Source organism: Folsomia candida, unplaced genomic scaffold (genome assembly GCF_002217175.1).
Source record: "Folsomia candida strain VU population unplaced genomic scaffold, ASM221717v1 Fcan01_Sc006, whole genome shotgun sequence".
Lineage (NCBI taxonomy): Eukaryota > Metazoa > Arthropoda > Collembola > Entomobryomorpha > Isotomidae > Folsomia > Folsomia candida.
The window spans coordinates 3218184-3231201 of record NW_019091198.1 but is presented as its reverse complement, the minus strand read 5'-3'; the positions used below and the strand labels follow the sequence as shown (position 1 = coordinate 3231201).

Sequence of the window (13018 nt, the reverse complement as noted above, 5' to 3'; positions counted from 1 at the left end):
ATAAAAGTAATTATGAAGCACAAAGGTTACGCAGTATGGAATCATTTCACCCCTTTTTCGGATGAGTTTTCATTCATTTTTTCTCATTCAAGCTTGTCGTTCGCTTATTTGTTTGGAAAACAACGTGTTGGACTTTTGATTTTATTGCCAAGATTTGACCAAACAACTCAATACAATTGGGGGCAGAAATAATAAAAGTACTTATTTCATACCTTAGGCTTTCATTGAAAGGGAAATAATTACCAAATTAATTTTAACCTTTGGCAATGCGACAACAGGTTATGCGTATTTTGAAAGAATGTACATATGCATTTGTTGTTCGGTTATTATTTGGAGTCGGTTGACGATGAGAGTTAATTGCATTGGATGAAATTCTACGAATAATTTGCTTTCCCCTTGAATATCGACGTCCTACAGTTATTATCATTTTCTACCCTCTTTTTTACTTCCCATCAACTTATATTGGATTTCTTGGAAATTTCTTGACTAGGAAATTTTCGATTTCCACAAGATGGGAATCATCAACGGGGGCCAGGAAAATGCAATATACTTACATTATGAAGTTCCTGTGCATATTCAATAAAAAGGTTTCTCATGAAAACCAAGTGGAAAATTGTGGGAGATTGATGCAAGTTTCTACATTTTTATTTTCATAAAAGACCATTATTCACAGAGTTGAGTAGATGGCTGTAAATTATTTCTTTCACTTTCCATGCACTCCCTATTTCAACAACTACAAATAAATTTATAAAGTTTGCCTCAGGTATTTTTTTTACCAGGATCTGAACTCCCACTCCACCATGTTCTCGAACTTTAATCAATGCCACACGCACCAGAAATTTGAACAAAACAGATTCAGACACAGGAAATAAATTATGCAGATGAAGCCAAACAACTGGACAGTTTTTATCATTACGCTGGAGTCGACCGACGGAAATTACTATTGACCTTATTAATGTAACTAGTGGGAGTTTAACAATAAAATGTATTGCAGATGACAATTACAGCCAGTAATTGTTATCCGCACTCAAAGGATTCCATCCATGTGGCGTTCCATTATAATGCTTAACTACCCACTCACTCAATTTACATTGTAGATCAAATGTCTGACTTTCCTCCCATCAAACACTTCTTTTTGGGCTTCTTTCTCTGCGATTTAATCTCGTATCGGAAGCAAATAGGGAAATTGTTTTCGCTGTTTTCGCATGAAATTATATCTGTGTACCATTTCATTTGTGTGGACGCATTCCAAAAATACGAAGAAGACAGACAAAATTACATTAAGGACAAATTCTGGTCTCTCTCCTTGGATTGAAAAAGTGCGAATTACACTCGTTCTTAGAAAAATCCTCATCAACAAATTTACTTCAATGTATAAACAAGCACCAATATTTAACGTCTCTTGATGTTGATTGACGGGCGTGAGATAAACCTATAACAAATCGCTCTTTTTGTTTTTGTGGAATTATTTTTGTATCGAATTATGTGGAATAAAGAGATGATAAGAATCATTCTCTGGTCTGGAAAAGTGTCCACGATATGTTTGAGTTCTGATTCGTCAAAGATAATGTTTGAATTTCTCTGAACTTTTAATATATTTTGATACGACATTGGCTAGTATGAATAAAAACTAGTAAATGAGTTACTTGGCCAAGTGAAAGGTAGCCTTGGTATAAATACACAAATTAGAAAATGTTTTTTATTAAAAGTATATACTTAAATTTCCATGACCATTAACCAAAAATTAATGTTTGATATATGTAAATGGTCCGAGGTAAAAACTTTGGAAATACGGTTGTTAAAACCGTAAAATTATTCTTGTGTCCCGAGTTCCAAGGCCTACGTTTTAACTTGAGCCATTTTTGGCAATTTTTTTGTATATTTATTTCTGCCTTTACTTTGTGATTGACATATTTTCCGTGTAAAATTTTTAGTATACTTTCACTTTGCATATTTCGGTATTTTTACAATGCAATGCTCAATACTTTTTATTCATATCAACCATTGTTCTAGATTAAATCTTGAATCTTGAATCTTGAGACGCTCCATCCCAATGAGAAAATATCGCTGTTGTTGTTTCCTAAATAAATATTGCGTCGTACAGAGTTTTTTAAAATAAAATGACGATGTACGTATGGTAATATTGGCAGGAATATTTATTGAATTTTGATCGAAACTTGCTGTTACAGTTGTCCTTCAATTTACATGACACAAGTTTTGAAACAATTCTTCTTGAGATAATGACATGCAGTTGACAGCAAAAGATGTGAAAACGTTCAGTGTAGACTTGATATACATAGCTCGACAAGTCATTTTCTTTACTTCTTACGTAATTAGCTGCGTCTCATGATGCATCAATTTCCTTATAAAAATTTCAGGTGTTGCCAACCAATTTTATGCAACCTGACCAATGGGATGGGATCAAAGTAAGATTATAAATATTGTATTTAGTAGCCCTAATTTTAATTTCAAATATATGTATAGTGTAATCGTGTAGGTAACTTTGTGTCATACGGCGTCATTGTCACAGTTCACCATCCACATCGTTCATTATTGTATAGGATAGAAAGAGGCCGTCTAAATGTTCAATAATGTCATGCCTGCTATGCCAATAATAAATACAAGTTATCCGACACGAGCAATGTTAGCAAGCGATCTCGGCGATAGAGGTCCGTTCAAGGCGATGAAAAAGAAACTAGCAAATAATTGACAATTGAAACCACAGAGCTGTTACCCCACCAATAAAAATGCCTTGTTAGCCAACATTTAACTGGAAATTTGTAACTGTCAAAAATAGGTATGATAATGGAGAGAAAGAGGAAACACAGATGAAAATTGAGCTCGTGCATATATGAAATTGCGAAACTTCTCAAACAGACCACCTTTACCAAAACTAAATCTTACCCGTAATACCAAGCGAGAAACGGAAATTTAATATTTAAAATCAATGACAAGTCGAATTGTACACATAATTTTACACCAGACAGACAGTTTAGTTCTGTGAACTCGGTCGGAATATCAACTACTCGTGGACGTAGTAATATGCTAATACATAGATCGTACATGGTCTTTTTAATGTCACTTAGCGCGTGAGGTGGCGAATTTCACAATTACGAGTTGACGTTAGCTGCAGGAGAACGTCTAAATATATACTATGCAAATACAACAAAGAAACTTCAAAAGCTTCTGACTACAGCACTGGTGAGAAAATACATATTTCTCCTGGCAACTTTTAGTTACAAATATTCGAATATTCCAATCGAATATTCAGTTGTCCTGGGTTTGTGAAATTGTACAATTGAATTTAAATCGGTGTAGTTTGAATGTATTTAGTAACGCCAACGTACACCAAGTATGGCTTCTTATTATCCTGATAAGTTAGCCTCAAAGCGTATTTGTATTTCAGAAATCTCCATTAACTTAAAAATGCTATTTATTCAAATATATTTACACTGATTTCTGGATAGGCACGTGCTAATCCTAAAACCAGAGGTGCCCTTGAGCTATACAAATATTGGCAGAATTTTCTACTTTTCCGTTGTACGATTTTTTTGATAATACGTCAATCATATATACACAGCAGTTTATGTTTTCATCATCATTGTTAGTCGACACTTTGCTCCTCCCTCCACCACAATGCTAAAAGGTTTTCTATAAAAAAATATGCTCGTGCTGCAAGGATAAGCATAAATATGGATTCGTTGTAATAAACGACAGAATACTCGCAGCATATTCGGTGCGAGTGTCAATTTCTTGAAATATTTTCGTGACAATTCAAATAAATTTCTGCTTTTTTACTACTGTTAGCTTCTACGTTACCTTGAAGTTTAGGTAGTGTTAAACCAGCCAATTATTATTTTAGCGACTATATAACTGTTCACTAGCGGCATATGATATAGCTTTTTGGAGAATGTGGCGTCAGATAAGTGAACCGAGGTTCGATATCCGAATGTAATTGGCATTCTCAGAAAATATGACATACGTAGTACACGAAGCCCGTGAATACTTGACGTGCAAGATCGTCTCAAACTAAAACCTAAAAATTGCTATTTCACTGAGGCGTGGGTTTGTGTGACATCAATTGCATGGCATTAATATGCGACGAGGGGAATCAGGAGAGAAAAACCCAATAAATTTTAGGATGGACTTTAGTTTTTGACGCAAATTTCAACAAAAAGAATAGAAAGAAGACTTACAACTTCGAGATTGGTGCATTCTTTTCCTCCACTGAATGAAAAATAATTCGTTTGAAGATCGTACATTGCTTCTTCAATGATGTTATGACGTAACAAATTTGAGTGCCTATTGATTGCTCGTAAAAATATATCTGGTTACGTTATACGTATGAATGTCTACATACGTACGTACGTATCTGATTATTTTAATTGAATAATAAACTGATTTCATTTCTCAATACAAAATCGCTTAGAATTTGAGCTTTACATTTGAACCTTTTATGTAACACAAAATTAAGTTACACTCATACGGTATTTCTGACCATGTAATCGTCTCACTTACCCAGATTTATTTTACATAACATTATTTTCAGTGTTAAACTGGTCATAAAACTGAGCTATTGCATACAAGTATTTTTTTTAATACTTGAATTTTTTTAATACTTGTATAGCAGGCGGGTAAAGCATATATGTAGGTAGTCTATATTATGGTAATAATCTCTCAGCATGATTTATTGGATTTATGAAAATATTTGACTGCTGGGAACAATTTTGGAATACAGTACACTCCGGCTTTCTTTTTACTTGAGTGTGATACCTCGCAAAATATGGAAACCAATGATAAATTATGCTTTCCAATTTTATGAATAATTCAGCCATTTCGTTAACCATTCAGCTATCTCAAATCAATTCCAAGACACTGATTTTGCAAGAATGACAAAAATCAAATAATAATGCGTACATGTCTGAAATTGTAATTTTTCTCTGTTAATTTGTCCAAAAAAAGGTGCAACATCATTTGCTTGTCACTTTGCGGAAATGCAAATGTAAGAATGTAACCTTGAAATGTCGATCGCGGATAGGGCGAGGTTTTACACTCCGTCGTCATTGTGCTGATTTTTATTGTGGACTTGTTTTTGTCCAGCACTGATAAAATTCAAATTCTTCTTTGTTCTAGAAGATGTCTAGCCTAACCATTAACTGCATCGTACCTGTTGTTGAACAAAATTATGTTTGAATAAAATTATTTGGCGACTTTGTGACCTACACTTTGAGTAATGACAAATGTTGCTGTTTTCGCAATATTGAACAGTGACAAATAGAATTTTAAAGAATGAGTTATGAACATCAAACATCATGCAACACTTTATGAAACATGGTTCGGTAAACTCATTTGGAAACTCAGACAGATGTACATATGTAACAGGCGAAAAGGAGCAGTAATATTTTTCGTTACGACGAAGTGAAAAAATTTACCTTCACTGCAGAAAGCTAAGATTATTAAAATGCCAATTTCTGATAAATGTTTTCCTTGAATAAATTGATTTTCAAAATCATTTCGTAATCCTTCCTGCATATATTTATTTATTTATTTATAGTTTTCAATAAAGACACCCATGTCATAATAACATACATAATGTGATCTACATGTAAATAATAACTTAGTCCAAACACAAAAACCATTTTTTGTAATTTAGTCAGATTATTTGCACACACGATTTATTACACGAACGTATATTAGTTAGTGGAATCTGTTTAGCACTTAATCGGTAACACAACAACGGAATTTGGCCAGAGATTATTATTACTATGATCTTTGGAAGCCAAAATTTTCATAAAATGAAAATCAATGTCCAGGCAGATTTATCTAATTGGAAGACCAGTTCAGAGAGTGTTTAAATTATTAAGGTGATATTACTTTGAGCCAGCTCATACCTGTGGGTTGGTGAATATTGTGAGAGTTGAATCTGAAGTATTAAACAATTTGGTTTGAAAATATCAGAAATATAGTTAGATTATAACTACATTATAAAATAAATTATGGTAGTGTGTAGTAATAGTGAACTTGATTCACCGGGAATTGTAGTTAAATATTATTGTTATCATTATTATTGCTATCAAGGGAGGGAAATGCTTAGAATACTTCAAGTGCAGAGAAAAAAATTGTAATAATGACTCGAGCAGAACCCCATCTCCACAATAATAAACAATAGTAGTGCCTCCAACGAAATTGCAAGATAGAAAATCTGTAGTTCTTCATAAATAGTTAGGCCAATACTAGACCTTTTTTTACAGCAGTTAAACTTCCTCGGATAAGTGACTACCGAGAAGGTGATACATGATAATTCGTGCATTAAAGCATTTGAGTGAAAAGTACTGAATAAAGGGTGAAGCCACTGGTGGGTTTGTGGTCCAGTATGATACCGGAGTATTATTGTATGTACGTTGTTGATTAATTTGGAAATCCAGACACCTCCCAAATCTTGACGTTTGCATCTTGGCCTGTGGAGACGATGGAATTGTTGTCCAACCAGGCCAAACGTGTAATCTGGCTTTGAGGATGAGCGTCTGGAGAAAATAGATACACATCGCATTCAATATTGAAATTAATTTTGTGAAATTAAAGTTCCAAGAAAAGCATACTTTTGATAACAAGGTGTTTTGCTGGTTGTTCTACACTCCACACAATTACGGTGCAGTCCAAACTTCCACTGGCTACCAACTTTGAATCAGGTGACCATGCGACACAATTTACTTTTGCACTGTGGAAACCCCATTCTTTGGAGTGAGCCAACTAAGGAGCAAGTTCATACATGTGTTACATTGCATTGGTTTGCTGTACATAAGTTAAAAAAACAGTGGATATTTTCAATTAATTACCTCGTATGTTGATGTAGAATACAACATGACTTTCCGATGACCATCAGATGCAGCCAAATAGTTTCCATCGGGAGAATAGGAAACATCGGTAACAGGCCCTAAGTGGTCCATTTCGGCTTTCGTAGAGAATGATGTCCCCGTTAGCATGTAAATATGTGTCTGTAAAGGTAAAAAAACAGAAAATTGACGTTACAAACCAACAATCATGGTACAATATTAATTCAAGAATATATGAATACCTTATTGTCCATCGATCCACCAACAGCAATATCCCCAGATACTGGGTTGATGGAAAGACTGGAAGGTTCATACTGTGTAGAACAGGATCCAACTTTCTTGCCGTCTTCCAAAATAAGCAACTTCACAGCACAAGGAAAAGAATATCAATTAATTTTTTTGGATTGACTAAATGTTTTAATGTATTTAATAATTGTTCACTTCAACACTTACTTCCTTAACGGTAGCAATAATAACCTTGTTGCCACTAATATCCATCCCGCGAGGCTGGGATCCTAATTTTACGTCATTAACATTCGTATATGCAAACGTCCCTAAATCTGCCAGACGAAGGTTGTCGTCGATTCCGCACGTGTAAAGGATGTTGCCGACGATTTTCATACCGTTGATTTGGTTCCCATGTCCAGTACCGCTTATTCTATCGTTGACACCAGTTTTTGCGTCCCAGTAAGTGACAAATCCATCATGAGAACCGGTGAATATTTTGGTGCGATCGTCATTCAGGCACATGACGGTAATGGGTTTGTTGTGCCCCTGTGCGATAATTGCATTATTGCATAAATTGCGAGGACAAACGTGTAATCGAAATACTATACCTTGATGATTCGAAGTGGTTTAGCAGGATTATTAATATCCAAATACGTAATGAATCCACTCAACGATACCGTGATGGCATGTTCGCCTTGCCACAAACACGATACCTACACAATTTATATTCAAATTAATCTGCGTGTTTATTTTATTAAACTTTATATAAGAAGAATTGCTTACCTGCTGATCCTCAACTTGGTTACCCATTGGGAACTCAGAAATCATTTCTCTGCTTTCAACGTCCCACAAGCGGCATGTCTTATCACCAGAAGCAGTCAACAATTTCTTGCCATCTGGGCTGAAGGCCACCTATGTAAAAATTCGATAACCGTACAGAATAACAGGCACATACGTTAATTACGTATAGAGACTTGTTAGAGAAACATACCCCGTAAACTCCACCGTTATGAGCTGGCGATCCAACCTCGCCAATTAAGTCAGAGTCTTTAGAATTGTACAAAAATACTTTCCCATCAAATCCCCCAGAGGCAAATTTTTCTCCGTCAGGACTGTACCTCACGGCTTGGACGAATCTCCCATGGTCCTAACGCAAATATGCACACAAATTCAATTATCAAATGGATCGCAGTACCTTAATGTTGTATAATGGTAACTTAACATACTGTTTTAGTCATTTTGAACTTGAATGGTGGTCCCTCGTAAATCCCGATAGTGTTATCTTCACTACCAGTAATAATACGGAACGGACGAGATGGTTTAAAGTCACAAGAGTTGATAGGTTTGGACTGACCGGAAATCTCTCCAACTGAAGTTCCCGTATCAGCCATGAACACATGTCCAAATCTTTAAAAAGAATTACACAATCGTTATCAAAAATTTAAAGAACAACAACACAATCACATACCTTTCCCGACCCTCTCCAACGACGACAATTCTCTGACTGTCCGGAGACCAAGCCACATCCTTAATTGGACCTCCGAACGGCTGATACTCTGCTTTTAAAATATGCTCCTTATTGACGGTGTCCCAAAGGCGAATTTTCCCAGACTGATCTGCATTCCATACAATAAGAATGAATAAATAAAATTATTTCTTAAAGTTTTTTACACATATACAAAAAAAATCACGGATAAACAACCTGCAGATGCAATGTAAAATCCACTTGGCGAATATTTGGCGACATTGACAGCAACGCAATGTTCCGTGTAAATATCTGACACGGCCGGATCCTAGATTATCAAATTACACGTAAATATTAGTATTAAACCCGAAATGCTAATAATCTGATCACTTCCGGTCAACCTCAGCGTTCACCCACCTCAATATTTCGTATAACAACACTGTTTCCGTTGGCGTATAGGAAATTTTTCCCCTTCGGGTCACCCCCTAAAACGATCGGGTTTCCACGCTGGGTTCTGGGCAGAGTAGCAAAAATACTTCCTGCAAACAAAATGATCAAGTTCTATTAAACCACCATCACACTTTAATCACTTTTCCTTTCAATTAATTACACCGGCCGGTCATCAACCCACCATTTGTAAAGGAAAGCAAAGAACTTACGACAATTGTAGGACGACATTCTTCTCGAGTTTATTCAGACTTTGTTACGACTTTTTTGTAAGAAAATATTCGCCACCACCACTCCTACACAATTAAATGGTCCACCAGCGAGTTAAAAAAACAGCAGGAAATGAGAACGTCGGATTGAATCTCTAAATAGCTGAAAGTGGCGTAGGGAAAGAGGCACCGGGCATGAAATAGCCACCGCCAGCAGAGCCAACCTCTCTCCTACCCCACTGAATCCCATGCAATCGCCTCTTCTCTGCCCAAAAATGATTCACACTTATGTATGTGCTCATCATCTATTGATACTCATCATCAGCATATTAGTTAGTTAGGTATGGATGCAATCGTTAATTATTGTTACTCGGTCTGATTTGCAATCAGGAGAGGAATTATCATGCCTTTATTTGGTATCAATTCGATGGCTGACTCGGCTGAGAAGGTGACTCATTCCTCGCGTCACACTTTGTTTGCATGAGTAAACTTTCTTTTTCACACGCCCACTTTTCGTGCTTTCTTCTTCCGTTCTTACTTTCTTTTTGGTGTTGGATAGGTTTTTACATGTTTCACTGCGTTTTGAAGGTTTTTATGACTTTTTCATTCTGGAAATTTTTAATATTTCAAAATGATGAAGTTTCATATGCGGAGTATGATGCATAATTAATGACAAAATTAAAAAATCAAGTTCAGTGTCTGATGAACGTGTGAAAATATTATTTCAAAAATGAAGTATATTTTTTTTGTATATGTTAAATCATGAAATCACTTATTTTTTAAGGTATTTTCTTCGTGTCAAAAATTTCGGTGGGTAGTTGGGTACGAATCAAAAGCACAATATAATCAAAATGTATTGGTTAAATGTAACATAAAGCTCAGTAAAGTTTGGCGAGATGTACTTGGTTACTTGAAATGCACTTTTCCAGCACATACAGAACTAGTTTTTCTTGTTATCAAGTTGTCCATAATTCAATAAAATGCTAATGTGGGCTGTTAAATTCAAGGTGTTCTGGTTTTCTTGCATTTATGCACTACCAGTTAAGCATAGCACATGTGTGTGTAAACAGAATCAATAGTTCGGAAAAAGTATTAGAGCCATACACGCTGAAAAATAACATACTTCCACATTTCATTACATTGTAAAACTTCAAAAACTGAAAATATAAATGAGACTGTGCAAAAAAGTTTGTAATCCACTGTTTGCACCATGGAATCGAGCACTATTCTGTACATCTACTGCTGCAAATCATTCAAAAATACCTTTAAAAGCCGAATTTGTGACTCCAACAAGTGCATCAATTGGTCAAATACGAAATCAGTTCGCTTCCTGGATTGCAATCGGTTCATATAAACCTGGTCTTTTGTCTCACTTATCAACTCCGGACATTATGAGAGCCCTCTTTGTCTTGAGGTATGATAAAAGATCTTTTCAATGCAAAACCTATGTACGTTTGGTCATACTTATACGGCTAAAGTTTATCATTGTGTTGTCTCAATTTGCCTCTCCGTAGTGTTCACATCAGCTATCTCAACTTGACATATTTCCCATAAGTGCTTAATAAGTTTGATTAATTTAATTTTTTAGGACGTGTTCTTATGATTTTGTCGTCTCAAGAAGCATACAGGTCTGACATTACTAATCCTAGATTGTTTTTTTTATGAATTTTTCATAACGAGTTTTCAATTATAGTTATTTAATATATCCACAAAATTTGGACCGCTTGGAGAATGGGGTTTACGAAAAACATTTTTCAACCAATTTGTGGGAGGCGACACTCTGCCAGGAATGAAACTGACTGTGGAATCCATGCAACGACGCGGTCTCGTCCTCATGGTGGCCCCCGTCTTGGAGGAAGATATCGAGGACGAACAATCCTCACAGTAATTCATAATATATTCTCCTCTCCCCTCCCTCGGAAAAAATACGTCATGTATGCATTGAATTAATTGCTGTTCTGCAATTAGGAAAACATACGACGATAATTTGCAAAGCTTACTGAATTTGGCCAACATGACTTCAGCTCTTGAGAAAAAGAAGCCAATCATTCAACTAAAACCAACCGCAATCATGCCTGCGATAACATTGGTTCGAAAATATTTATCTATTTATGTGAGACATTCAATAATTCAATAAAGAAATTTTAAATTTTAGGAGAAAGTGTCCAAAGCCATGACTCAATATTTAGAGGACAAAAAAGTAACACATGCAACGCTGATTTCGCAACTTGCAAATTGCATTGAACATCCGAAAAACCTTGAATTGAAACTGTCTAATGAGGACAAAAGTCAATTCTTGGATGGATTACAGAGGGCAGATGTTTTTGGTAATCCGAAAACAATATGAATTATTTTTGGGATGTGTTTGTAATTCATTTTTATTTACTTCCCCAGTTAAACACTGCCGAGACTTGAAAGTTCATGTCCTCGTTGACGCAGAATTCTACTCTTGCAAACCAGCAATATCGGCCATAGCTTTGATCCTAATGGCACGTCATAATGGGGACTATCACCACGTGGGAAACACGATTCAAGCCTATCTAAAAGTATTTAATAAGAAAAAATAGACCAGACAGTAATCATGCAGAAATATTATATTGTCTAATGTTCGAAACCAGGATGCTGTCCAAACGATTGAGTCCGAACTTAAAACTGTCACTGAGGACATCGGTGTCAACTGGTACGGGAAAATTGTGCGTGGTGCTTACATGGACAGGGAAAGATATCTAGCAGATAAGAACGGCTACATTTCACCCGTTTGCGATACCTACGAAGCTACCAACATTTCCTATAATAAGTGCGATTCACACATTTAACAACAACTTAATTTGACTCAGCCTATTTATAATATTTGATTGTTTTTAATTTATAGAGCTGTGAAAACTGTATTGAAAAATTTGTCTCAAAATCCAAAGAAAAAGTCGCATCTGTTGGTTGCATCTCATAACGAGGTGTCAATCCGATTAGCTGCGCAGGCCATGAAAGATTATGAAATATCTGCCAATGATGACAGAGTGTCATTTGCTCAAATTTATGGAATGGCAGATTACCTTAGTACTCCATTAGGTGTGAATAATGACCACAATATTATTTCAGTGCTAACCACTCTATATGAATGAAGAATGACAAAATATTTTAAACATTTCAGTGAGCAAGAACTACCACGTGTACAAGTCAACGCCGTACGGACCTATTGTCAAAGTGTTGCCATATTTGGCCAGGAGAGCATCGGAAAATCGGTCCGTGATGATGGGTGCCAGAGAGGAACGTGACATGCTATGGAAGGAATTAAAAATGCGTTTCAAAATGTGACATGATTATATCTTTCGACAAATTACTTGCAGCAATACGAAGTCCAGTTTTAAGCATTTACTTCAATTTACTTATGAAAGTGGCGTAAAAAAATATGCTAGAATATGGAAGTAAAGTTACACAATGACAGGATTTGGTGATTGCAGGAAATTGTTTATATGGAAATTTATTAGCCTGGCCTTTCCGTCAAGTCTATTTTGAGCAAAAAAGTAAGTGAACAGCCATGCAGGTGCAAGTTCAACAATACATTTGGTATGTTGAAGATGATAAGCATCATTGTTTTTAGGACTTAACTATAAGCGAGCTCAAAAAATTCCATGACTTCTTTGTTTGTTCGGTGTATGGAATAGCGATTTATAATGATTTATTAATTGAAACATGTATGAAATAAACTAATTGTTTTTTGTTCATTCGCAACTTGGAAACGTGAATTTTTCGAAATGGGTCCTCAATCTAAGCGTTGTCCAAGAGTTATTTGTTTCTGTAAACTAATTATTGTCAATCAAGGTCAATTCAGACAAACA

The 13018-nt window shown here is 35.6% G+C and overlaps 2 protein-coding genes across 3 annotated transcripts; one reads left to right on the top strand and one right to left on the bottom strand.

Moving 5' to 3' along the window:
• Positions 1-5512: 5512 nt before the first annotated feature.
• Positions 5513-9355, bottom strand: LOC110851255 (actin-interacting protein 1). Of its 2 annotated transcripts, XR_002548027.2 has the most exons (14): positions 9186-9355; positions 8944-9065; positions 8764-8854; positions 8530-8677; positions 8288-8468; positions 8053-8208; positions 7845-7973; positions 7670-7774; positions 7287-7607; positions 7076-7195; positions 6837-6995; positions 6600-6750; positions 5892-6524; positions 5513-5823 (listed from the first exon to the last, which is right to left on the bottom strand). XR_002548027.2 is itself a non-coding variant. In XM_022098959.2 (13 exons), exons 1-13 carry the CDS (start codon positions 9202-9204, stop codon positions 6409-6411), a joined length of 1818 nt encoding a protein of 605 aa, XP_021954651.1. In that variant the 5' UTR covers positions 9205-9355; the 3' UTR covers positions 5513-6408. The 2 variants fall into 2 exon arrangements, 1 of the variants encoding a protein (XP_021954651.1); XM_022098959.2 differs by having other exon boundaries at positions 5513-6524.
• An 859-nt stretch (positions 9356-10214) lies between these two features.
• LOC110850723 (hydroxyproline dehydrogenase) lies at positions 10215-12915 on the top strand. The gene is made up of 9 exons (XM_022098251.2): positions 10215-10596; positions 10771-10810; positions 10876-11066; positions 11151-11271; positions 11338-11509; positions 11577-11728; positions 11801-11979; positions 12055-12248; positions 12331-12915. The coding sequence occupies exons 1-9, from the start codon at positions 10352-10354 to the stop codon at positions 12492-12494; spliced, it is 1458 nt and encodes a 485-aa protein (XP_021953943.1). The 5' UTR covers positions 10215-10351; the 3' UTR covers positions 12495-12915.
• Positions 12916-13018: the final 103 nt, after the last annotated feature.